The sequence below is a fragment of the Trichoderma evansii genome (genome assembly GCF_050947405.1).
Source record: "Trichoderma evansii strain SZMC 28006 chromosome Unknown GGI43scaffold_2, whole genome shotgun sequence".
Lineage (NCBI taxonomy): Eukaryota > Fungi > Ascomycota > Sordariomycetes > Hypocreales > Hypocreaceae > Trichoderma > Trichoderma evansii.
Window position 1 is genome coordinate 1136482 of NW_028145204.1, and position 23452 is coordinate 1159933.

The 23452-nt window shown below is 50.6% G+C and overlaps 8 protein-coding genes across 8 annotated transcripts; 3 read left to right on the forward strand and 5 right to left on the reverse strand.

The window, feature by feature from the left end:
• Positions 1-515: 515 nt before the first annotated feature.
• On the reverse strand, positions 516-3415 carry GGI43DRAFT_149391 (tetratricopeptide repeat protein). Its single transcript, XM_083199407.1, has 3 exons — positions 1050-3415; positions 842-980; positions 516-775 (listed from the first exon to the last, which is right to left on the reverse strand). Exons 1-3 carry the CDS (start codon positions 2977-2979, stop codon positions 661-663), a joined length of 2184 nt encoding a protein of 727 aa, XP_083064896.1. The 5' UTR covers positions 2980-3415; the 3' UTR covers positions 516-660.
• A 3561-nt stretch (positions 3416-6976) lies between these two features.
• On the reverse strand, positions 6977-8380 carry GGI43DRAFT_379445 (retrograde cargo receptor ERV46; the record flags this gene model as incomplete). Its single annotated transcript, XM_083202840.1, has 3 exons — positions 6977-7150; positions 7221-8122; positions 8188-8380. 3 exons carry the CDS (start codon positions 8378-8380, stop codon positions 6977-6979), a joined length of 1269 nt encoding a protein of 422 aa, XP_083064897.1.
• Positions 8381-8962: 582 nt separating this feature from the next.
• GGI43DRAFT_149455 (hinge domain of cleavage stimulation factor subunit 2-domain-containing protein) lies at positions 8963-10911 on the forward strand. Its single transcript, XM_083199408.1, has 4 exons — positions 8963-9151; positions 9229-9354; positions 9428-9534; positions 9585-10911. The coding sequence occupies exons 1-4, from the start codon at positions 9100-9102 to the stop codon at positions 10215-10217; spliced, it is 918 nt and encodes a 305-aa protein (XP_083064898.1). The 5' UTR covers positions 8963-9099; the 3' UTR covers positions 10218-10911.
• A 1-nt stretch (position 10912) lies between these two features.
• GGI43DRAFT_149467 (magnesium transporter CorA family protein) lies at positions 10913-14413 on the reverse strand. The gene is made up of 3 exons (XM_083199409.1): positions 13679-14413; positions 11706-13589; positions 10913-11635 (listed from the first exon to the last, which is right to left on the reverse strand). Exons 1-3 carry the CDS (start codon positions 13975-13977, stop codon positions 11359-11361), a joined length of 2460 nt encoding a protein of 819 aa, XP_083064899.1. The 5' UTR covers positions 13978-14413; the 3' UTR covers positions 10913-11358.
• A 525-nt stretch (positions 14414-14938) lies between these two features.
• Positions 14939-16717, reverse strand: GGI43DRAFT_379448 (ribosome biosynthesis protein NOC4; the record flags this gene model as incomplete). The annotated part of the gene is made up of 3 exons (XM_083202841.1): positions 14939-15106; positions 15168-16053; positions 16110-16717. The coding sequence occupies 3 exons, from the start codon at positions 16715-16717 to the stop codon at positions 14939-14941; spliced, it is 1662 nt and encodes a 553-aa protein (XP_083064900.1).
• A 356-nt stretch (positions 16718-17073) lies between these two features.
• GGI43DRAFT_393171 (F1F0 ATP synthase subunit 4) lies at positions 17074-18550 on the forward strand. Its single transcript, XM_083204638.1, has 4 exons — positions 17074-17198; positions 17292-17737; positions 17800-18022; positions 18094-18550. Exons 1-4 carry the CDS (start codon positions 17129-17131, stop codon positions 18114-18116), a joined length of 762 nt encoding a protein of 253 aa, XP_083064901.1. The 5' UTR covers positions 17074-17128; the 3' UTR covers positions 18117-18550.
• GGI43DRAFT_393173 (Man1-Src1p-C-terminal domain-containing protein) lies at positions 18513-21679 on the reverse strand. The gene is made up of 2 exons (XM_083204639.1): positions 19449-21679; positions 18513-19316 (listed from the first exon to the last, which is right to left on the reverse strand). Exons 1-2 carry the CDS (start codon positions 21038-21040, stop codon positions 18737-18739), a joined length of 2172 nt encoding a protein of 723 aa, XP_083064902.1. The 5' UTR covers positions 21041-21679; the 3' UTR covers positions 18513-18736.
• Positions 21654-23392, forward strand: GGI43DRAFT_149526 (uncharacterized protein). The gene is made up of 2 exons (XM_083199410.1): positions 21654-21939; positions 22022-23392. The coding sequence occupies exons 1-2, from the start codon at positions 21750-21752 to the stop codon at positions 23317-23319; spliced, it is 1488 nt and encodes a 495-aa protein (XP_083064903.1). The 5' UTR covers positions 21654-21749; the 3' UTR covers positions 23320-23392.
• Positions 23393-23452: the final 60 nt, after the last annotated feature.

The window sequence follows — 23452 nt, forward strand, 5'->3', positions numbered from 1 at the left end:
ATAATGATACAACGTTTCGAACCCATTCAATGAGATAAAGAGGGGATTAGAGAGAGTTTTTGGTCTTGAAATTATTGGATTATCTTTGTTATCGCCCTATTTGTCCTAGATATGAGACGTTTCCCACAACGTCTTTTTGGATATATGAACAGCCAAACGCCCGGCAAAAAAGTAAACCAACCGCACTCTATGCGATCTCGGTTTAAGGTAGAAGAAACAAAGGAAATGTAATATATGTACGCCACAGACAGCAAAGCAAAAAATTCTTCTTACAAGAATCAAGAACCAAGGCTTCTCCAAGAAACAAGCTTAGAGCAGTGTGTCCCAAGAAAAAGGGGCTCATCGAGTCCCACCATGCTTTCAAGAGCATATCAAGGTTAAAAAAAAAAAAAGAGCACAGGAAACAGAAAAGGAAGAAGTGAAAGTAAAAAGTATGAACCCGCCTACTCAAATGCTGAAAGTTAAAAACAGAAAAAGGAAAAAAGAAAAGGGGGAAGAAGAATAAGAAGAAGAAGAGAAGAGAAGAAAAATGGGCGGAAAGCAAAAGTGGGAGAGGGAGTAAAAATAAAGACCCCAATATTGAAGCGAGACAGCCGAATCCTGAAACTCCGTTATAGATGGATGGGACGAAGAGAATTCATCATCATTAGAGTGGCCCGTTTATGAAGCGGGCTTTTTGCCAAACATGGCTCGTGAGCGGGACTTGCTGCGAGCTCGAGCCTTCTTTGGGATATCTGGGACATCCGCGTCATCCATGTATTTTGCCTTGTGGATCCTAAGTAGCGATTTGAATTAGTCATTGCGTATAGGTAACGGTAGAGAAGGAGGAGATGGAACATACCAGCTGTTTCCTACCATGCTCATGCCCTTAGCTTCAGCCATTCGGTAAAACTTGGCACTCTTCTTCAAGTTCTTCTTGCAGCCGATTCCCTGGGCGTAGCAAAAACCAGCTTCCGCCAAAGCATCGACATCGCCCCATGCTATTCAAATTGTTAGTAAGACAAGAACCATAAAATAATATTAGTGAAAATGGGTCAGTTTCAACTTACTGCCAGCGATTTCAAAGCAACGCAGCGCGAGGGCTTTGTCCTGCTCAATACCCCATCCGTTCATATGGCTTACGCCCAACTCGTAGATGCTCAAGGCAAATTGAGCCTTGTGAGTCTTATTTTCAGCAACATTGATACGCTTTCCTTCTTTGGCGTTCCCCTCATCTTCAGCAACTTCGCCACTTGCCATATCAGCTGCTTTCCGTAACCACTGCACTCCTTCTTTTTGATTGGCCTTCATACCCCAACCATGGCGACAAGCAAGGGCATACAGAAGCATAGCTGTTGGGTGGTTGAGTCTAGCTGCATGACGGAGATGGTAGGTTGATTCGTTTAGAGAGCCATTCTCGTGGCACTCTATTCCCTTTGCAAGGTGCTCTTCAGCCGTCATCTCTGCAGCAGTAGGTGTAGGCGCAGGTCCGGCGCTCGTTGTTGATCGGACGGACATGGTCGGGCGGATCGTGTTGGCAGAGTCGCTCGTACCAATCGAGGCAGGTGTTCTACCCCTGGGTGCTTCTCCGGCATGCAAGGTCCGTGATCTGCCTCTGGGAGCATCTTCGGCCTGTCGCCTGGACTCATTTGAAGGTCTAGGTCCACGACCAGAGCTCTCTGAGCTGAGCTTACCCGCATCACTCTGCTGTCTTGTCATCGCACTGGAGATACTGGCAGCATCATCTGGGATGGTACGAGCAGAGCTAGACGGTCGAGTAGGAGGTGAAGGTGGTGCGCCCGCTTGAGGGTGGTCATCTGAAGACTCGGACCGCTGAATTGACTTTCCTCGAGGCAGAACAAACTTGGAGTAGACATAGGTCCCGTTGCTATCTGCTGGCTGTTCCACAAAAGCTTCACTGTGCATGCTTATTGGAGTCTGGGCCGACTCATCAGCCAGTATAAATGACGGCTGGCTATCTGATGAAGCCTGCCGGATAGGAGGGTCAAAACTGGGGGTTCCAGATCTGCTCATGGGCCGAGAAAAGTTGAAGGCGGGTCGAGGAAGCGCGGAAGATTCAGAAGCAGCAGATGGAGATCGTTGGAAAGAAGGCATAACAGAAGATGCCATATGGTGTGGGAGGGCCGCGCTGCCAGAAGACAGTTTTCGGGAAGGCAACGACCGAACCGAACTGGACATGTCGCCAAACGAGTCCTCCTCTGTCGGTACAGGGGAAGGCAAAGCACTCGGAAAGCGTCCAGGGAAGAGGCTTCTGGGCGGTGCCAAGCCGATTTCGTCGAGGGAGCTCTGTTTGAATCTTCGAGGAGAGGAATCCGAAAAAGCAGAAGAGAAAGACGAGGGCTGAGGGCGACCAGAAATGGGAGATTTTGTTGATTGGCGATCAAGTGGAGGAAGGATATCGTTTTCTAGAGGGGATGGAGATCGATCTTGTCGTGCCCCGAAGTAACTATTTGGATCATCACGTTGTCCCAGCCGTCGGCCCCGAGCATATTCGGGAATATCTGGTACATCTGGTAGATCTTCTGGCACAGGAGGAACGCCATCATCGGGCGTGGCGGGAATTCGACTCATCCGTGGGTGCATAGATCTTGGTCGTTCGACTTCGCTCGAGAAGGCGTCTTCCAGCAGCCCCAATCCGGCGGAAGTCGGGGCAGGGGACTCATCTCGCTCAGATGCCGAGTCCTGGGACATGGATCGGAAATATTCTGACCGGCCCTGGATGATCAGAGGGCTCTCAGCCGTCAGAGGGGGAAGTCGGCTAACGCGATTTCCATCTTTGTTGGTGGTTTCCTGGAGCTGTCGAGCCAGCAGTCGACTCTGCAGGGCAAAGGCATCCAAGGGAGAGAGTTCGGGAGGAGCTTCCCCGGCAACATGGAGTCGCGGTGATCGCAGAGGTCGGGAGGTGGTAGAAGCGGCAGAGTTGGCGGAGTGGGATCGCAAGTCCAGCAAGGACGGGCGATTGGTCACGGCGTCTTTCATATTGGTCAAAGCCCAAGTCCAGCGGGTTGTGTGGTGAAGGGATAGCAGCGAATGCGCAAGCGCCAAGGGTGCTAAACAGGATAGATAAATAAAACAAGCAGACTCCGAAATGGGATCATCAAAGCCTGGGCGGGGACGCGCAGAATCCCAAAAATAAAGACCAAGAAGCAACTGGCACCGCGGACTGGCTGGGCGTAGGCTATCCGCGTCGGTGGTGCTGCGCAAAAGCACGGGTGCAGGTGCAAGGTGTTGTGGCGGTGCGGCGATGTTCTGATGACCAGGCCAGCGAGGATCAATGACGATTCGATGGTCGTGTCAGCGTCGGCGTCGGTGACGGGCGGCACGAAAGATCCGAGTGAAGCAAAGAATAGAATAGAAACAACAAAAGAGAGTGGAATACGAAGAGAAGGCGAAGGATAGACTGGGGTGAGTTTAAAAGGACGAATCGAAGAGAAGCAGCTGCGCGATATCAAAGGTTCGCAGAAGAGCTGCTCGAACAAAGAGGTTGAAAGATGCTGGCCCCGAGCAAGGTGGTGTATGAAGTAGAAAATACGGAGCACTTGGTCTAGGATACGGAGTAACGGGGAAAAGTCGTGCTCGACAACGTGCGTTTCTTGTCACACGAGGGGCCGAGAGTCGTGGGGAGCAAGAAGAAGCAAGGGCAGACAGAAGAAGAGAAGCGAAGAGAGAAGCGAAGCGATCACGACACAAGAAACGAAGCGCTCAAAGCATAAAAGCAACCCGCAGAAGACGCAAGGCAATGAGGCTCGCACTGATGGACGCCTCCCTTGGTCGGCAGCCTGTCTCGGCGGTCTGAGAGGCGAGCGTCGGGACTGAGGAAAGGAGGAGGAATACCTGCGAGTTTGATGGTGGATGGATACGAAGCAAAAGGAGGTTAGGAGGCCAGTGGCGGCCCCCGTAGCTGCGGTCGGCTCCAGGTACTCTGTACGAGCTCGCGCAGCCAGTTCCCGCCGACGGGGCAAGTACTGCGCTACCGGTACGGCTAGTGGCAGCGCGCACGAGGACTAACCCGAGATGGTGGCTTGTCCTTTAGACTTCAAGGTACAGAAGCGTAAATGCTGAAGGTTCAGGATCCTCTTTTTTCCTGCTCTCTGCCGCTCCCCTTAGTGTTTGATGGGGGCAATGCTAAAATAATGGGTAGCTGTCCAGGTATTCGTGGGAGCTAGTGCTGTAGAAGGTAGAAGAGTGAGTGAGTGCTGAATGGATGAGTGAGTGCACGGCTGGTGGCGCTTCCTAGCATCGGCGGAAATGCCTGTTAGGCCTGGTATATGCAGGCATCAGAACAGGTACCGGGCTGCAGCATATTTTCCACCCAAGGTCGGGTCGAGATTGAGTGGTGGGAATTTGCTGCTTGGCACTATCGCTTCGTATTGGCATACTTTGTCGCTAGCAATTAGGCCCAATATACGCGGACGGCTATCTGAGTTGATTGAGCCATTGCTCACAGTCCACGAGTCCATAGACTGGCAGCCACTACACCCATAAGCTCGTATTAGAGAGATCTGTTGTTGTGTCACTAGTGCTGCTACTTGCGTGCTGTAAGTTCACGTATACACCACCAGTCACCCTTTCAAGACATCCATGAATGCCATAGCGCTCCCCCCGGCTCTCGTGGCTTGATGTTCCTGGCCAGTGGCTAGCACTAGGTAATCTCGGGCAATCTCCCCAGTGTGTGTCTGGCCCCAAAGAAAAAGGCCTGCAAGTCATCAGACTTTTGCTGCGATGCGCACTCTGTGATTTCATTCCCAACACTTTATATCTATGTAGCCATCAATTGATATTTGCTGCCAATGACGCCTTGAGCCATTAGAAAAATATTCCGTCATACTATTCTCAACTAATAGCTGCATTCGTGTTCATGTCGCCCGCCCGCCGTACTGGTAAGGTTCAGGTACGACGCAGCTATACGCGCAAGTGCCAACATGCTTTTCCCCCCAGAGCCGCTACAAGTACCGCCCCAGGGACTGCTACGGTTCAGGCCACAGGCCACATTGGGCGAGGCTCAGGGACCCTTGGCATATAATTGGGCGCACCGGCGACAGCCATCGTCTGGGGTGCATTGGACTCAATAAATTGGGAGCAGCCACAGGCCCTTTTTTTTTCTGGGGACCTGGCCAGTGAGCGTCGCCGCCTTCATCATTTTAAAACATGCACGGAGAGGCTAAATTGGCCCATCCTTATTTCCTGCATGCAGACTAGCAAAAATTGAATTTAAATGTGCCTCGGCGCGCATCCATCCTATCAAGCTTTTAGTTAAAAAAGGATTTTCTCGCATTGCCAATAGTAGTGCCTATAAAATCAATGGTTGTCACAGATATTGGGCACTGACGCTGCATATCGTCTGCTTGCCCACTATTGCAATCGATGCCCCTCAGTGGCAATAGCAATAATGACCTGAATGCATAAATCTTACGCAAGCAGTTCAGCTGCGCCGTCGTCGTCGTGGCAAACGTTTACTTCACGCAAGCTATCTGTGCTATAAATAACAGCCAGCTAGATAGCTTCCTAATGCTGGCATGCTCCGTACAACATCATCTGCGCGCCTTTAAGCTCCGTAATATGTGCTCCTCTCTGCTGCGGTCAGACTTGGCTCTTTGTTCTGGCCCTTAGTGCCGTGTTAATGACAGTGCCGAGTCATTTCACCTTTGTCCATGATCCATCGTGAGGATCGCTTAGCAAGGGGCGGCACAAAGGAAAATCGATTGCGCAGATTGCATGGCCCAAACTGGACTCCCACCAATGGCGCGCCATGACAAAAACGTAAAAAATGTCATGCGATTCTGTTAGTTGCTGTACATATCTGGCAGCACTTGGTCCATGCTTTTTTCGCTGCTGCATATGCACGCGATGCGCTGCTGCTAATATTGACGTCGGGCTCTTTTACGTGTACCTCCGTCATCTTCATCGAGCATGGTCGCACATCGCTTCACCCACTGATATCGGCAGTGCATGCACGATGAGGTCAATCATGATACACCGCTTAGCAAGGGGGGCTCCCATAGGCCATGCATGTTTTTCGTCTCTTGTCAATTCCAACGCCGCGAGGCTTGGATTCCATCGGAACCGCTGTCGAAAACAAAACAAAAACCCGTTTCTAGCGTCGCAAGCTGTCACATGCGGGCTCCGCCACGGCAACGCATGAAACAGCGGTGGTGCAAATGCCAAAACACAGGGCGCCGCATATGATTCTGAGACCAATGCAGGGCGATCCCGTCTCAACAGACGATGCCTGGGCTCGATGGAGCTCTGCCAATGCTAATGCTGGCAGCAGCTCGTAAAAGCTACGATATCGCCGATTTTGCGGTCTGTTGCTGCACTATCTTGTACCTGGTAGCTGTGGTAAGCTCTCTTGATGGTCACGAGGCCTCAGCCGAGTTCCGGGATTACTGCCACTAGTGGTATCTCTTAGTTTGGCGTGAGAATCCACCCTGAATCTATTTATATCATTTTGGACTTCCGGTTGAGATGTGTCTGTATTTCCATCACGGCAGTCTGTATCCCGTATGTGATAAAGCTGTACATTAGCTATTGCCAGCTCATACTAACAGTGTCTATACTTAGAGTAATAGGATCTACTTCAAGGCTGTGAAACAGATGCACACTTCGTATTCCCGTGCGGAATGTTCTGGGCGCTGTATAGCCGAGTGGATGCTGGTAATGATGCCTTTCATTTGTAAGACCAAGTGCTACTACTATGTACCACTAAACTGCGATAACATCTGAAGAAAATCCAAATACGTGGCCATCAAAACATCAATGACGGTAGAATTGCAAATACAATTGGAAATGCTGATCACTACCGCCAAAGTCCAATTGGCTCATCCTTAATCATCATAGATCGATCTATATACTTTCAATGATCCCCTTTTCAAAAGAAGAAAAAAACAATGATACTCCATCCAGAACGCCAATGGTCCATACGCCTCAAGAGTCCCTGCGAAGCAGTCTACAACGGGACGTCTTTGACCATGCTCTCTCACATATCCTTAGATCGGAGCTTCTTCAGTCTGCTGGCGCCCTCGAACAAGCCACGGTCAATAGCAGCGGCAACCGTCAAGGTACCGCCGACAATCGCACAAAGTCCAGATAGGAAGCCGAGGAATGTCTTGGCCCGCTCTTCTCGGTTAATAACTTTCATGGGAGAAATGTCCTAGACGCACAATGTTAGCTCTCAAACTTACAATACAAGGTATCCATCTAGCGACATCATAGATACTTACATAAGAGAAGAATACGCCAGGAATACCGCCCTTGGAGTGCAGCCTTTCAGCGTGACCCTCCTTGGCGTCATCACCTCCCATCAGACTTCGCTTGTGGCTAGTAACTGAGTACTGATGTGTCTCGACACTACCATCAGACGCGTAGGCGGACTTTTGCTCCCAGCCAAGTGGGAGGTAAGAGGTAGGGACAATCTTGACAAAGTACATGTAGTTAAAGTTGGGATCGGTGGTTTCCTGGTGGATTCCGTCTAGAGGGTTGAGGTGGTGGTTGGTCCAAGCAACCCTACGGCCCATCCTCGCAATAACTTCCGGTGGCAGCTGTGGTCCAAATCGCAGAGAGTGGATGACGTGAGTGAAATCGTGCGGCTTCATGCCATTAGGAAGGTCCCAGTAGTTCTTGAGATCGTGGACGTGCATGTTGCCATTGCTGAAGCTTCGGCCAGGAGCAAGATGGAAGTTTCCAACGACCTTGTTGACCTGCAACAAGCCCTCAATACGACAACCCTCTTCTCGCTGCTGGTCCAATCGCTCAGAGTAATGCTCTCTCTCGCACTGCTCAACACCCTCGCCTCGGCCAAAAGCCCACGACGACTGCGCATAAGCCTCTCGAACCTCGTCACAGGTGTTGCAGCAGCCAGGCTTCTCAGCGTTAGCAGGCGCGGTAGCTCCGTAGCAACCACCACAGTAGTCGGGATTCAGGTGCTCGGCCTTCTCATGCAGTTGGGACAGCGAGTTGCTTTCAATCACACCGCCACCCCGTGATGGGGGCTGCAGACGAATCTTGGTGATACCGTGAGCGACACCATGCTGCTGCTCGCCAGAAACGTCCATGACATCCAGAGTCAGCAGCTCGCAGGGCATGTTGGGAAAGGTAATGTTAAGATGAATGTCCATTCGCTCGCCTTCGTAGTCGTATTAGTCTAGCATCCCAATAACTCCAATGCGCACTTTGGGTTCCTTGACATACCTCTGCCTTTGTCCACCACCAGCTCTGGGTGTACCACGATGTGCCGGTATGAAGACCATTCTCCCCAAGACAAGAACAGCACAACCAGCAACGACACAATTGTCACAATTCCGCCGCTAGTGGTCCGGATCCGCGCCTCATCCACCGTCTTTGTAAAGGCGTCGAGCCTTGTAAATCGCGACTTGGGAGCCATTGCGAACATGTGCCGAAAACCGCAGTTGACAAGGTACCAGCCAACAGGTTTGCCTATGCGAATAGCGCAGCGGTACTATCCCGTTAACGCGCAGTCCCTAGGGAGAGCTCGCAGAAACAAGAAGCAAGCGGATGGATCTCTCTCTGCAATTGCATCGATAGCGAGAGACCATGAACGAGGACGGCGGCGCAGAAGCGGGTGGCAGAAGCGACGTTGTCAAAATGTCTTGAGGCCACCTGTCGCAACAACACCTGAAGCTGACTACTAATCCCACTTGTACCTGTTGCATGGCACCTAACCCCGGGCACAGGCGTCTAGACTCGCCGCAAGGCCCTGAGCTAATGCGGGCTATAGTGGCCAGGGGAGCATCGCCGGCGAAACCTCGGCTGGCACCTGCCGCAGTGATCCATTGCCTATTCTGGCGCAGTGAAGGCTCGCAGAGCATAGACTTTCCAAGAAAACGCGAAGCTCTCTCAACATCTCACGACCTCGTCATTGTCCCTCCCGCCAACCACAAATACCTATTCGCGCTCCCTTTGGTTTCTCAACTCGATTGAATTAAGCTATTGAAAGCTCATACACGACGGAATACATATTGTCGGGGAAAAAAGGCAGAGCATTTGCCATTCGGAATCGCGATAGCATCATACGTACCCAATCATCAGAACGCTGCCTAAAATCTCGCCCAAATCTTCATCTAAACCTCCCGAGCCGCCAATATGTCGACTAGACCTCCTTCAAGGGTCGTCTTTGTGGGAAACATCCCGTACGGTTAGTCATGGACGGGCCAATGGGCTCAACTGATGCGCCTCCCCGACTCGAGCCTGTGGCTAACAGCGGCACTCTAGGCCTCTCTGAGGAGCAAATCACAGACATTTTCAGCAGTGCTGGAAAAGTAGAGCGCTTCCGCCTCGTCTACGACTCGGAAACTGGGCGACCAAAAGGATTCGGATTTGCAGACTATCCCGATACCGGTTCGACAAGCCCCCATTCGGCACTTTCACCTTGACCAACAGACATGGCATAACTAACCATATTCTCTCGCAGACTCTGCTTCCTCTGCTGTTCGCAACCTAAACGAATATGAAATCATGGGCCGAAAGCTTCGAGTCGACTTTTCTAATGAGCAAAAGAGCACCGATGATGATAACCAAGTATGTTTTTGCCCAACCTCTGCGGGAGCCAACTTTTGCTGACTTGATAGACACCTGGACAGAATACTGGTGCCTCAAATGGCGGCGCCGCTTCAGGATACAACCCTCAGTCAACACCTCTTCCTCCACTCCCAGCTGGAAAAGAGATACCACCAGGCTTGACTTGCACCGATGCCATCTCAAGAACACTCAATACCTTGCCGCCACCTCAGCTACTAGATATCCTAAGTCAGATGAAGACTTTGGCCACATCAGAACCTCAGCGAGCGACAGAACTTCTTCAGCAGGCCCCCCAACTAGCATATGCCGTCTTCCAGTCACTACTTTTGATGGGTCTCGTGTCTCCCGAGGCTATCCAGTCTGTGGTTGACCCGAACGCGCCACCTCCACCCGCCGCCAACTACCCATCAGCGCCCATTGCTGGATATCCCGGCATCCCTGTCGCGAATCACACACCACCGGTTACCGCAATGCCGTACGCACCTCCTCCGGCAAATAACGCGGGCTATGTTCCTCCAGCAGCGGCCCCCCCTGTAGCAGCTCCTCCAGCCATGGGCCAAGATCCGGATGCTCTGATGCGGGCAGTCATGGAGCTTCCTCAAGCTCAGATTGACATGCTTCCAGAGGCTGATAGACAGCAAATTATGGCTCTCAGGGCCACATTTGCTGGCCAGCGGCGCTAATCACTCTGAATAGCAATGACGAACTTTTGCTGAACTATGCATCGAGTGCCGCGGGCACGAAGCGCATATACGCCGAACCAAAAACGTAATCTCTGCTGATGAATGCATTGGTTACGTAGAAATATCCGAGAGTTTGGGGCCCCTTATAGACATGCAAGCTTGCACGTAACAACAGCTCCCACCAACGAAGTCTACTGAAACCAGACGACATTGTGCTCATATAAAAGATACCATGCCCATTCAACCCTTTTAGAAGGGTTATCATTTTGATATAACAACCAAATTAGTAAGACGAGGAAGAAAAAGAATATTCATGAGAAGAAGGATAGGTCGATCGCATAGCAGCAGCTGTAAGACCAGCCTCGCAGGACATGAGGAGGAAGGACATTTCTATCGGATGTAACTAGATGCAGATTGCTTTTTGGAAGAACAGTCTTCAAGGAATAGGTGTCCAGGATACACTAATGCACATGTTGTAAGGAGGAGGGCATTGAGGAAGGGTCTTTACTATATATCTGAAATGAAATCGAATAAACAGAAGTAACTACAAGAAAATAGGAACTATTTCAGTCATCTTACGACGGTCGCTCAAACTATGGAATGGGTAGGTTGCGTGGGTGCCTCGCTCAGCTACCCTAGATATCTTCCCCTTTTTTTTTCTCTCTAACTAGTTATGGCAAATGTAATTTGGAAGCAAGAAACTGGAAAAACAATTATATGAAATGTTTCTTTTTGTCTTCTCTCTGTTTTGTCTGTATGAATTTGCGATAGGGCTCTATAGGCAATAATAGAAACAGTTGAGGCTATTGGTTATTTTCCCCAAAGGTATCTTTGGAGATAGCAACTTTCCATCGCATTCATTCCAAGTTTTGCAACATAAAATTCTGCAAGAAAGATAAGACGCTGCTTTTTAAGTAACGACTAACAATGCTAACTAAATAATACTGATATAAATACTCAAAAAGTTTTGCTCCATACCTATATGTAAATAGACGCGCGTGCGCGGGTAATAGGGGCGATTTCATATATACGCCGGCTTTCCATTCTGATCCAACAGGATGCCATCGAAACAAAAGGGGAAAAAAAAAAAAAAACCCATAACGCCCGTCTCCTAGTCCCATTTGTTCCTTTGGGGGGACTCTCAAACAATGTTATACACCCTCTTCGCAATCCAATAACATGCCAACCCGAAAAAGAGCAAGCCTGCTGTGATGCACATAAACCAAGTTAGGTCACCCTCAACGTCCTGTCCTGGTACCCAGACATTCATTCCCCAGAGACCGGTGATGATGTTCATGGGGAGAACAATGGTTCCTAGGACGGTGAGCTTGCCAAGCACGTCGGCGGTCTGCTCTTGTCGCTCATTCATGCGAATATTGATCTGCGCTAGATAATTACCGTGAGATCGAGCCAATATCCTAGAAGAAAAGAAGTGTTAGCTAGTTGAATAACGCCAAAGATTTAAAGAGAGGCGTGATTTCTGCATACTTCTCATAGTGACTGAGATTAGAGGTCATAGTCACGATATGATCCTGAATATCACCAAGATACAGGCCAATTTCCGATCTTGGGGCAACCTCCCAGCGTTCGTTGCAACGCTTTGCGAATCCCTTGATGACATCCGCCTTGTTGCCCAGTAACCGGTACAAACTCATGACCCGCTTTCGACAATCCCCAACACGTCGAAGCATGTCACCACTCGAATCTGCTATGGTTGTAGTGTCGTCGAGTTTTGTAGATTTTTCATCCTGCAGCCTCTTATCTGACGATGTGTGCAACTGCAAAATAGAATCGTCGATTTCGTCAACCTCATCCTCGATATTCTGAATGAGAGGCTGGAAAACGTCGGTAATATCGTCAATAATAGCATATGAGATCCAATCCGACGAAAGAATCAGATAGTCCCTTAGTTGTCGTATTCGTCGACGGACATTGGCCGGATGTGGTGTTGGCGAAAAATGGAAGCTCAAAACTCCCTCGCGGAAGACAATGACGTACATGTTGACGGGCTCCAAAAAGTTTTCACTGTGGATGTCCTGGTCAAAGGTGCGATAATTGACAAAATAGTAATGTCGAAACAGTTCAACCTTCTCACGAGCCTCTTGTAGCATGACGTCTTCTGCCGTTAGAGGATGGATCCCAAAGGCCTTTGCCAAGACCTTCATCTCATCTTCTGTCGGGCAGAGTACATCAAGCCACCAAACCGGCCTCTCCCCATATCGAACTTGCTTTTCAGATAATTTCGGCATTTCTGTGTTGCTAATCTTAGGTGTAAGGTGATCATCGGGGGATTTGTTTCCACCGCGAATTGAGGCGGACCTTGAGCTGCTATTGGTTTCACCTCGACCGAGCGGCGACATAAAGTCATCTCTCCTATTATCAAAAGAGGCTTGCCGCGTAGAGGGCTTTGTATCGCCTTCGAAACCATCTCCAGAATATCGCGCTTTGGAAGGCTGGGACATAATATCCTCCGAATCGCTCTCTTCGTCAGACGACAATATGCGTGGTTCAGGAATGAACAATTCCTGGAAATCGCTGCCCTGCTGAACGAGCTCTGAGATGGTCTGGCTGTGGACTGTGCTCTGGAACTCTTCGTTGAAGTAGGTAAATCTGTAAGGCGCTTCTTCATCGGTTTGAAACCAGCCCTTTCGAACTGGGCGCAGACGACCGTTGATGAGCTGTGGTTCAGTGATTTTCTTTACTCGTCGCTCATCGCTGCGATCTTCCTTTTCGTAGCGCATCCAGTCTTCCAACACAGACAGATCTGGCCACCGACCACGGCGACGACGTGTTCTGTACCGCTGAGTCTCATATCTAATCTCATCATCGCCCATATCAGACATTCCGGGCCCAGGGAAGCAAACATCGCCGGAGGCTTCAGGAGCCAGTCTCATTTCCATATCAGGTCGGTCACGACCTTGTCCAGCTTCCGAGAGCGCCTCATCGCCGCTCTCCATGGCGAGCTCATCTCTTATCATGACATCGCCAAAGTTCAAGTCTATTCCATCTGTCGGACCGAAAGTTGGGGAGCCAGGAATAGAGGGGGGGTGGTTGACGTCGTATTTGTCTTTTGTGCTGAAAGCTGTCTTGAGCCTTGCCCTCGAAGATGCGCTGGAGGTCCTGCGACTTCGACGGTTCAGGCGTGTATCGCTTGCGCCGTAGCTGGGGATGCCTTGCTGTGATCCTGGACGCCTTGTTGCTTCTGATAATAGAGGAGCATTCTCGTCCCATCGACCAGTAGGGCTTTCGTCGCCGCTTTGGGCCGTCTGCATCGACCGAAGGCGACTGGCGCTGATCGACGAGAAAGGGTTCTGAAAGGACCCAGGCCCTACTATCGTCGACGCCCGCCGCACGCGCATCGGATGCTGTTCTCTAGAGAGGAGAAAGAGAAAAGAGGTTACATACTGGTCCACACACAGAAAAGGGGATGTAGTCAACATGATCACGAGGGTGTCGCTTACCTGTGGTCCAGTAGCGCTTCGCTGTCTATGCTCGTGCCGCTGAGGTTGGCCTGCGCCACCTTGTAGAATCCATTCCCCGACGACTCACCCAATTCATCATCGTGGCTGTCCTCATGCAGTATCGCGAAGCTCTTCCGCCTCGATCGCTTCTTCTTGCCGGCGCGATGGCCCTTTCTCTTCTTCGGCGGGCGTTGCGGCTGGCTGGTGGGCTGCGACGTTGGACCAGGTGACGATGCAGCTCTGGCAGCGGCTGAGGCAGCCGGCCTGCCCTGTGGAGCAAAGGGATTGCTGCTGGACATTTTCAGCAGCTGGGTCGAGACGTGTGAAACACCATCATCCACTGCTGCGTCGCCATGCGATGTTCAGTAGCGATGACAATAGCAATGATAGGGGGCCGTCTTGTCCGTATTTCTGTTTTGGCATGGAGATTGTTTGTCCAGGGTTGCTGGCCCTGGCGAGGTTTGAATAACGAAAGCCTTGGATAGTGATGTCAGCTAGACCAGGAGCGAGGTTAGGCTGCTGGGGAAATCGCCCAGCGGGGGTTTATTAGCGTACAGCCACTGAATGGTGCGTTTGCTGGCTGTGGCGGATTCCGGCGGCAACTAGCGGACAAAATAGCTGAGACAGCTGAAGATCAGATATGTCTTAGCACAGCCGCGAGTACATGATAAAGGCAAGGGGTATAGAAGTGTATAGGAACACAAACTACGATAACTAGAGAAACAGATATAAGCACAATTCGAGGCCACTATGCTATAGCATATTGTCTCTAGGTTCGATGCCCTTATCCGTACCTCCAATACCGCTGCTCTGCTTATTTTGGCACCCTCCTAACCGGCTTCCGTCACTATGAGCTCTTCAGATAAGCTTTTACGTACTAAATCTGCCGTCTCCACAAACAGCTCACCAACCAACGGGTACTGGAATCTCCTCGGAGCACCTGCTCCAGTAGCTTTTGACCGACGATCCGTCCCCAACATAGGTTGGTATGTTAATCTCCCTACTTCTGCTACAAATGTATATATAAGACAGGTATCGTCTCTAGAACACAGGCTGGCGGCACGTGGATGAAAACAAGAAGCAATTTGGTATATACGGAGTGCATAGGAGCAGTAATTAATCTCTAAATGCTTAATGCTGGCGGACCCTCCTCTTTCCTGGCCTGCAGGCCAATGATTATTCTCCGATTCCATATGCGCATGTCGAGTGATAGCTGTGCTGGTCACCATGCATGCACTACTGCATATTTATCCCGGTCTTTTATGCAGCCGCGACACCATTCGCTGGCCCTCCAAAGTCCCACAGCGTCACCAACAGGCTGTCCGGGTTGGTGGCAGGTTCGTCTTGGGGCAAGAAAACCCTCTTGGGGATGTGGAATTCCACCACTGGGGCTTTCTTGATATCCTTTGCAATCTCCGCATCGAGCAACTGTATAAAATGTGTTAATGGATATGTACAAATGACGGACTGATCTGGCGTAGATACTTACACTGGCATAAGAGTGATCAAGGAAATCTTCCATGTTGTATGATTGCTTGGTGAATTGCTCGGATATGATCTTTGCAATAGTTGCAACGTTCGGGTGATAGTGCGACTGCAGCTGAACAAGCTCCCATAGGGAGCTATCAATTGCACCTGTCTCGATAGGATCTGTCGCCTTGGGATTGAAGGCATCATCTGCACCATTTTCTTGAATGTGTTTCTTCAGCTCCGGATCTTGCGCAACTCGATGGATCATGAATGTGCATGTCGGGTGGCGCTTCAAGATGTTGTAAATCCAAGGGATGACAGTCGCAATGGCGCTCGGTGGTGCATTTAATGAGAGCCGGGCAAGTCTCTTGACAAAGCTGGCAACAAGAGCAGCGGGAAGATGAGTTGAGCCAAGGAAAGTATCCAAGAGGCGGAAAAATCGAGAGCGATGCTTGGAGTGAAGGATATCTTTGTCGAGGAGTGAGTAGAGTTTGGGATAAAAGGATGGATAGTCTAGATTCCGCTCTTGAATGAGATAAAAGACACCAGAGAGAGCTAATAGGGACATGGAGCCGCCTGCGTTGTAACAGCTGGTGAGGAAGTCGGATAGAAGCTCGGGTCTTGTAAACCACGGGGCGATGTTTGTGGAGATGACGCTGAGAATGCGTTTCCGTTCATCTTTGGTCTGGACAATGCTCAATATGGCCAACCAAGCGTCTTGTCCCTGTCGCTTGTGTTGGATAGCTGATCTCAGATTGTGAGATTTCTTTGTAGGACGGGGGATGTAATAGTCCTCGAGCTCCTCGGCGGACTGGGGGACGCCATCCAGAGCTGATAGCAAAGCAAACGCTCGGTCGAACAAGCTGTCTGGAATATTATCCTTGTCTAACCTCTCTAGAATTGTCCTGTATACAGGTAAGTATCGTAATTGTGAAGATAATATGCCGCTGTAGTTACTCACTTTACTGATTTGAATGTGTAGTATCGAATGTCATCGTACTCTTCCACGTATGACTCGAGGAATGCCTTTCTCAACTCATCGTTATCGGTCGTAATCAGAATCGCAACAATACCCTCCAAGAAAGCTTGAGGAAAGGTGTATTCCTCTTTGTTGTGAAGGTGCTCTCCCTCTGCCTTCAGGGTCCTCATGGAGAGAGTGAGTGCGGTTACGGCAAGATCTTCATCTTTCAGCATATCTTGCAGAAGCGACTTGTACTGTGAATACTGGTCTTTTAGCCAGCCGAGGACAACAGATTCCTTCTCTGATAGGTTTTTCTTTGCAACAAGTGAGCCCTGAGCCAGTAATCTCAGGAAAATTCGACATAAAGCCACCGTTGCTAGCGTTGACTCTTCCTCTCCATCTTCGTAGCGGCTGGCGATGCTGAGAAGGTTGGCGATATCGTTGTAGTTCTTCTTGGACTCCAGGATGCCTTGCTCCATGAGGAGAATCTTTGCGTTTGGGTCTTCGACTTCCTCATTTGATGAACGCCGTCTCTTGGTGAGTTTGGTGACCTTATCGCCTGTGGAAGCCCTTTTGCGCTTCGCGCTGTCCTGAGCGCCTGCAGGCATGATGGGCTGGATTTTTTTTTTGGAATGAGCAGAATTGAGCAATGAGCTTTTACGCAAGATTGTTAGATGATAAACTCTTTAATGTACTTTCAATAGAATGTGATATTGGGACGGTCAAAACTGCTTTGCCAGCTGAGATTTGGTATGAGAAGCACCAGAAATTCTTATCGATGAAAAGATAACAGGGAAATTTCACTGGGCCTTGAATTTCCAGCCAATGAGCTGCCTGTTCCTTTTTCGTGCCAAGACTTCAATTCGGAGGAAGCCCGGCTAAAAAAAATCGATCGCAGCCCAGCAATTTCATTGTTCCCCAAGCAAAGCAAAGCAACTTGCGCATCACGTGACTCCAACGTGTTACCGAACTAGCGCGATAAAACCTCAAACCTCATTCCCAGCTTCCGATCGATTTATATGACAAGGCCGAGATACCCCGTCCGAAATCATCTCACAATGGCGTCTCGCTTGGTACGAAGCGCTGTCGGTATGTGTCGCAGTTACGAAAACCCGCTGACGCCAGGTCCATTGGTGCGCCGAGGCTGACCAAGTGCGCAATAAACGCAATGAAAATATACAGGCGCTCCCCTCCTCCGATCCTCCATCTCCCGAGCGGCCCCTACGATCTCTGCTGCTGCAGTTCGATACTCCAGCAACGTCCCCGCCGAGGAGCCCAAGAAGAAGGCCCAGAGCATCATCGATGCCCTCCCCGGCAGCAACCTGATCAGCAAGTCCGCTTTCCTCAGCGGTGCCGCCGGTCTCAGCGTCTATGCCCTCAGCAATGAGTACTACGTCATGAACGAGGAGACTGTCGTTGCCGTCTGCTTGTTGGCTGTCTGGACTGGTCTGCTCAAGTACGGTGGCCCTGCCTACAAGGAGTGGGCTGAGGCTCAGAACGAGAAGATCAAGAACATCCTCAACAGCGCCCGCGCTGACCACACCGAGGCCGTCAAGACCCGCATTGAGGACGTCAAGCAGATGAGCGGCGTTGTTGACATCACCAAGGCCCTCTTCGAGGTCTCCAAGGTAAGGAATTGAGAGCCTGGCTAGTGTCGTTGGTGCGACAAATGTTAATACTTGTTGTGTAGGAGACTGCCAAGCTTGAGGCTGAGGCTTTCGAGCTCGAGCAGAAGACTGCTCTGGCTGCTGAGGCCAAGACTGTCCTCGACTCCTGGGTCCGCTACGAGGGTCAGGTCAAGCAGCGACAGCAGAAGGAGCTGGCTGCTTCCATCATCGCCAAGGTCCAGAAGGAGCTCGAGAACCCCAAGGTCCTGCAGCAGATTCTGCAGCAGAGCGTCGCTGACGTTGAGAGTATGTGTACACCAGACGCCATGAATGGCTGCAATTTACATGTTGCAACTTTTGCTAATACCTTCCAACAGAGATCGTTTCTTCTGCCAAATAGATGACAAAAAAAATTACTAGAGTCTAGATTCAAGGTCCTCGCAATTTTTTTCTTTTGTCACGAAATAAACCCCCCTGTGCATATAATAGCACCTGTGCAATTAGCCAATCAATCAAGACACTAGTCGATATATATTCGTCTTCAAAAATAAATTTTGACTGAGATGATGAGTGCATGCCGTCCTAGTTACTAGTCTAGATGATGAAGAGGGAGGATTTCGAGTGTGAGGTATATATATACTCTTGTATTTTTATGGTTGGCGGGTGGAGTTGGCAATAAAAGATTTTTCTTAAACATGTAACACAAAAATAAATCTTTTGGACGAGATCAATGCGGATCTCATGAAATAATGATAAAACTAGGACAGTGGCTAAATTGAAAAAGGGGCTGCTGTTATTGTTTGAAGCTATTCAAATTGATACTACTGATATCTACCTAGGTACCCTACCCAATCCAACACTAAGTAAAAACATACACGCATTATAAACATAAGTTGGTGATAGATAATAAATACAGCGGTTGGACGAAAAACAATAATTGATCCTTCCCGAAAAAAAAAAGTACCAGTTGAATGAACATATAACCCAACCAAGCAAAAGCAAAACACCTCACTTCCAATACTAATAAATTGGCCTTCCCTCTGTCCACTGCTTGCTCTCTACCGCTGAGGCCGGTGAATCAGCAATTAGATCTCGCGTCCATTTGCCACTCATCCGCCTTCTACGGGCTCCATCACCATTAATAGGGCCAATCCACTCCCAGGCTCGGCCAACCTCGCCGCTCCGGCCTTCTCGTTGGCCGGTACGAACATTGCTGTTCTGCTCAACGACTTTCTTAACTCTTTGCCAAATTCTCTCTCTCTCAGCCACTTTATGAACGGATCGAAGCACATCGTCTCTCAGATTGGGCAAAAACAACCAAGGATCATCTATATCTTCAGCGCCCAGCTCCTTCTGGTTAGCCAGTCTATCCAAGACTAGGTCGACCAAAGCCGGAACTTGCGCCGAATACGCCACGTGTTGGCGGTATCGAGCCCGTAGGTAGAAAACCGCCAGCGTGACGGACATTAAAAGTCCAATTGGGAGTCGATATCTTGCCAGCCCGAGGCGGACGGAGCGTTTGAGCGCACAGGTGATCGGAAGGCGAGCGAGAGAGCTGGACGATAGCTTGCGGTTTGAAAGGGCTGAGGGACTGGACGGTCTGTTGGGTCAATCGTGGATCTGATTAGCTGTTATGTCAGAAAAAAAGAAATTGAAAATTGGGGGAATTTTGGTGGTTTAAAGCCGAAGCTTGAGACCCCATAGAGAAAAGGGAAGGTTATGTAGAACTTACGTAGTCGTTGCGATCTCCACAATCACTTCTTCACGAGTGGTGATTTCGCCAATGGCAGCCACCCAGAGATCTTCAAACTCATCGCTGTTCAGCCTCTTGCTGCGCTTCCTGCTCACAGTCGACTTGAGCTCCTCTTCAGCGATGGCAGGAGAGCTGGCTTGGGCGCCGGTTTCGTCGACCAATTCGCCACATTCATACTTGGCGCGGCGTTCGCGCAGCTCTTCAATGGCCTTATCAGCAACTGCCTGGACTCGGCGGGCCTTCTCGCCATCTGGCTCGCAGGTGGGTGGAAGTGGGACAAGGCCGCCGAAAGACAGAGGGTGGGGCTTGAGGACGAAGTCGCTGTGGCAGCGGACGGAGAAATCCTCGTAGCAGTAGGCGTGTGAAGGGCATGGCTCACACTGAGGCTCCACGAATGGGATTATAAAATCGGGTACTGGAACATCCGGGGGAATGATCTCTGTCGCTGGTCGGCCGAGCCCGCAGTAGCCAACGGCAACTTTTTCCTGTCGATACCAGGCTAAGTAGACGCCGAGCAGAGAAATAAAGAGGACGAAGAAGGGTGTCCTCAGGCTTGACTTGCGGGCAGGCTTTGGCTGTCTCCGAGGCACAATCTCGGCCTCTCCCCTCCTGGCTGCCTCCTCGAGCTCCAGCTGCGCATCAGGTGTAAATTCCTCGCCAGCATCCACTGACCAATCTGGCGTCCTGTGTCTCAACTTAGAAGAAGACAGTACCTGAGATCTCGCAGTGGTGGACGGCCGTTCGATGGATAAAGGCTCAATGAACTCATCTTGACGTCTTCGGGTGCCTGGCTTTTCGCTTCTAAGGATCTCCTCGAAACCCGGTCGTCTGCGGCTCGGTGTCTTGACGGCGGGAGAGCCCCTCTGGAATGGATTGTCATCACTAAAGACGCTCTCTTCTTCTTCCTCATAGGGAGCAGCAGTTCCAATAGTAGAGACGGTAGATGGCGGCGCAGCAGATTTCAGCGCACTGTAATAGGGCGTAGGTGCGTAGGGCGTAGCAGCAACAGGAGTGGCAGTGTAGTGGGACGAGATGGGAGTGTCTTCCTCTACTTCCGGCTCGTCTTTGATTTTCGGTGTTGCAGATCTCTGAGATTGAGAGCGGCGCGTCGACCTGGGCGCCTCATACTGTGGCGCCTCATCTTCCTCATAGTGTGATGACTGTCGGCTCACTGAGCGGCTGGTGGTTCGCGAACTGCGCTTCGGCTGGCTCTTAACGGGCGTCTGCGCTGTCTCTTCCTCTTCGCGCTTGACCTTGGACGAGGCCTTTCGAGGCGATGCTGATCGACGCGATTTGGCTGGCGTAGGCTTCAACTCGGTGTCGTCCCATCCGTTGTCTTCTGCGCTGCCCGCATTCACGATGCCCATGCTGGACCGCTTCGCGCGGGCGCGTTGAGCGCGCAGCTTGGGGAGCTGCGGCAGAACATGCTCCTCAACGAGCTCGACCAGCTGGGGCTTTTTCGCAGTGGCGGGATACTCGACGTTGTGCGTAACGAGGATGGAGCGCAGTCGCGGAACGGTAACGCTGCGTGGGTCGAAGCCCTCTTGGAGATAGTCGTCTGCGTCGGCCATTTTTGCTTGGTTTCGTGGCCAGCAATTTGTTGGGAGGCTTTGAAACGAAAAATATCTCAATTGTATATGACGAAGAAGAGAACAAATATGCGATAGAAGTAAAGGAATGCGGAGCGCCGTGGATAATTGCGCCGGCTTGTCTCGAACTTGACAGCTAGCTGGCAATAAAACAGCAGCGGCTTTCAAAACAGTGACGGTGCCCCAGAATAAAAAAAGCCGGGGGGCTCCAAATGTGAAACTAGTTTCCGGTCTCAACTCCTAGTCGCGAAATTAAAAGGCAGAGCTTTTTATGTTTCTCAGACGAGGCACGGCAACCAAGGATCCGACTGCAAGGGTTGATTAAGTGAAGAAACAAAAAAGTGCGATATTCTATTGCTGGTGGTCGAAATGTATGTGTGAATGGCCTTGTCGCCGCACATACGTAGCGCCGTTGTCTGTGGCAACAACTGGAGCCTTGCTGAGAAAAAAAAGCAAGGCCCACACCAAAGCTATTTTTCAGCGTTGGGGCATGCCACATGGGCGAGATCTAGGCTACGAAGCTCTGCCTGCAGTGGCGCGTGCACCGCCACATCTGAGGTTGCGCCACACCCCGCCACAGCGAGTTCCGTCATGCGATGTGGGATGGAAATGTGAGCTTCATGCATGATCCAGAGACGCTTTTGTGTCGCATCTGCCATTGAGCGCCGAAACACGCAGCTGCACCTTCACAATGGCGTCAAGCCGAGCTCTGATAGCGAGTCCTCGCTTTGTTTGCCGCAGTTGCTCCCGCCAAGCGCGCAATTCGACTTCTTATCGACGATACTATGCCACAACCTCTTCTCAGCCCACTTCTGAAGATATCTATGATCTGGTTTGCATTGGAGGTGGCCCAGCTGGGCTGAGTCTTCTCACTGCGCTGCGTAAGAGGGACCTTGATAGCTCTTTTATGCTTTTGATACTTGCAGTAAATTTAGTACTAATGACTTTTATTTATAAATTCAGGCGCCAATCCTACAACCTCTCGCCTTCGTGTCGCCCTCGTTGAAGCGCAAGACCTTTCCAAGACAGCTTCTCTATCTCTACCGCCCACCCAATTCTCCAACCGATGCAGCTCCCTTACGCCTACGACTGCCCAATATCTCAACACCATAGGAGCATGGCGACACATGCAGCGCAGTCGTATCCAAGAGTTTCACGAGATGCAGGTCTGGGACGGCGTAACGGATGCGCGCATAGAGTTTGACTTGCAACCCGGGTTCTCTCCCAGTACGGGAAATGTTATCGCGTACATGACTGAGAATCTAAATATCACATCTGGTCTTTTGAAGAGAATCAAGGAGCTTGGAGGAGTCGATGTGTTTGATTCTTCAAGGGTTGAAAAGATTACCCTTGGAGGAGAATCCGAAGAGATGGATCTCAGAGAGTGGCCCATCGTGCACTTGCAGGGTGGCAAGTCTCTAGCTGCACGACTTCTCGTAGGAGCCGACGGCGCCAACAGCCCTGTGCGATCCTTTGCACGTATTGAGAGTCGAGGATGGGACTATAATAGACATGGAGTTGTCGCAACACTGGAGTTGGAGGGGGATGGATGGGGAGGCGAATATCACAAAACCGCATACCAGCGTTTCCTTCCGACTGGGCCTGTTGCCATGCTTCCGCTACCTGGAAATCATGCAACTTTAGTCTGGTCAACGACGCCTGAGAATGCCGCCCTGTTGAAAAAGCTACCTGCCAAAGAGTTCATCGCTCTGGTGAATGCAGCGTTTCGACTCAGTCCCGTTGATTTGGCTTATATGCATACTCAGGCTACGGGTCAAGAGGAAGAGCTTGCATGGCGAACGCAGCACACACCTTTCGACTCCAGTGCAATCCCACAGCTCGCGGTTGGTGTTCAGGAGGGCAGCATCGCATCATTCCCTTTGAAGTTGCGACATGCGGATACTTATATCGGCGAACGCGTTGCTCTTGTTGGCGACGCAGCACACACTGTCCATCCCTTGGCGGGACAGGGCCTGAACCAAGGACAGGGAGATATTCAGAGCTTGGTCAAGGCGATCGAGTATGCCGTGGCTCATGGCCAGGATTTGGGAACACAGATGTCTCTGGAGTCGTACAACAGCGAGAGATATGCTGCGAACCATGTCTTGATGGGAGTATGCGATAAGCTTCATAAGCTGTATTCCGTGGGAAGTGGGCCTTTGATCCCCCTGAGGTCGCTTGGCTTGAAGGCTGCCAACGCTCTCGGGCCACTGAAGAATTTCTTCATGGAACAGGCTTCTGGTCGAGGAGTGAAGGTTTGATCGTCTGCAGCTACAGCTGTATAGAAATTGTCTTCCCCGATCCACCTGAATTTCTTCTATCCTTTGCCTCCATGGGTAGCTAAATAAACCCCCTTGTATCAATATAACATCAATAGAGCATTTAGAAATCGTG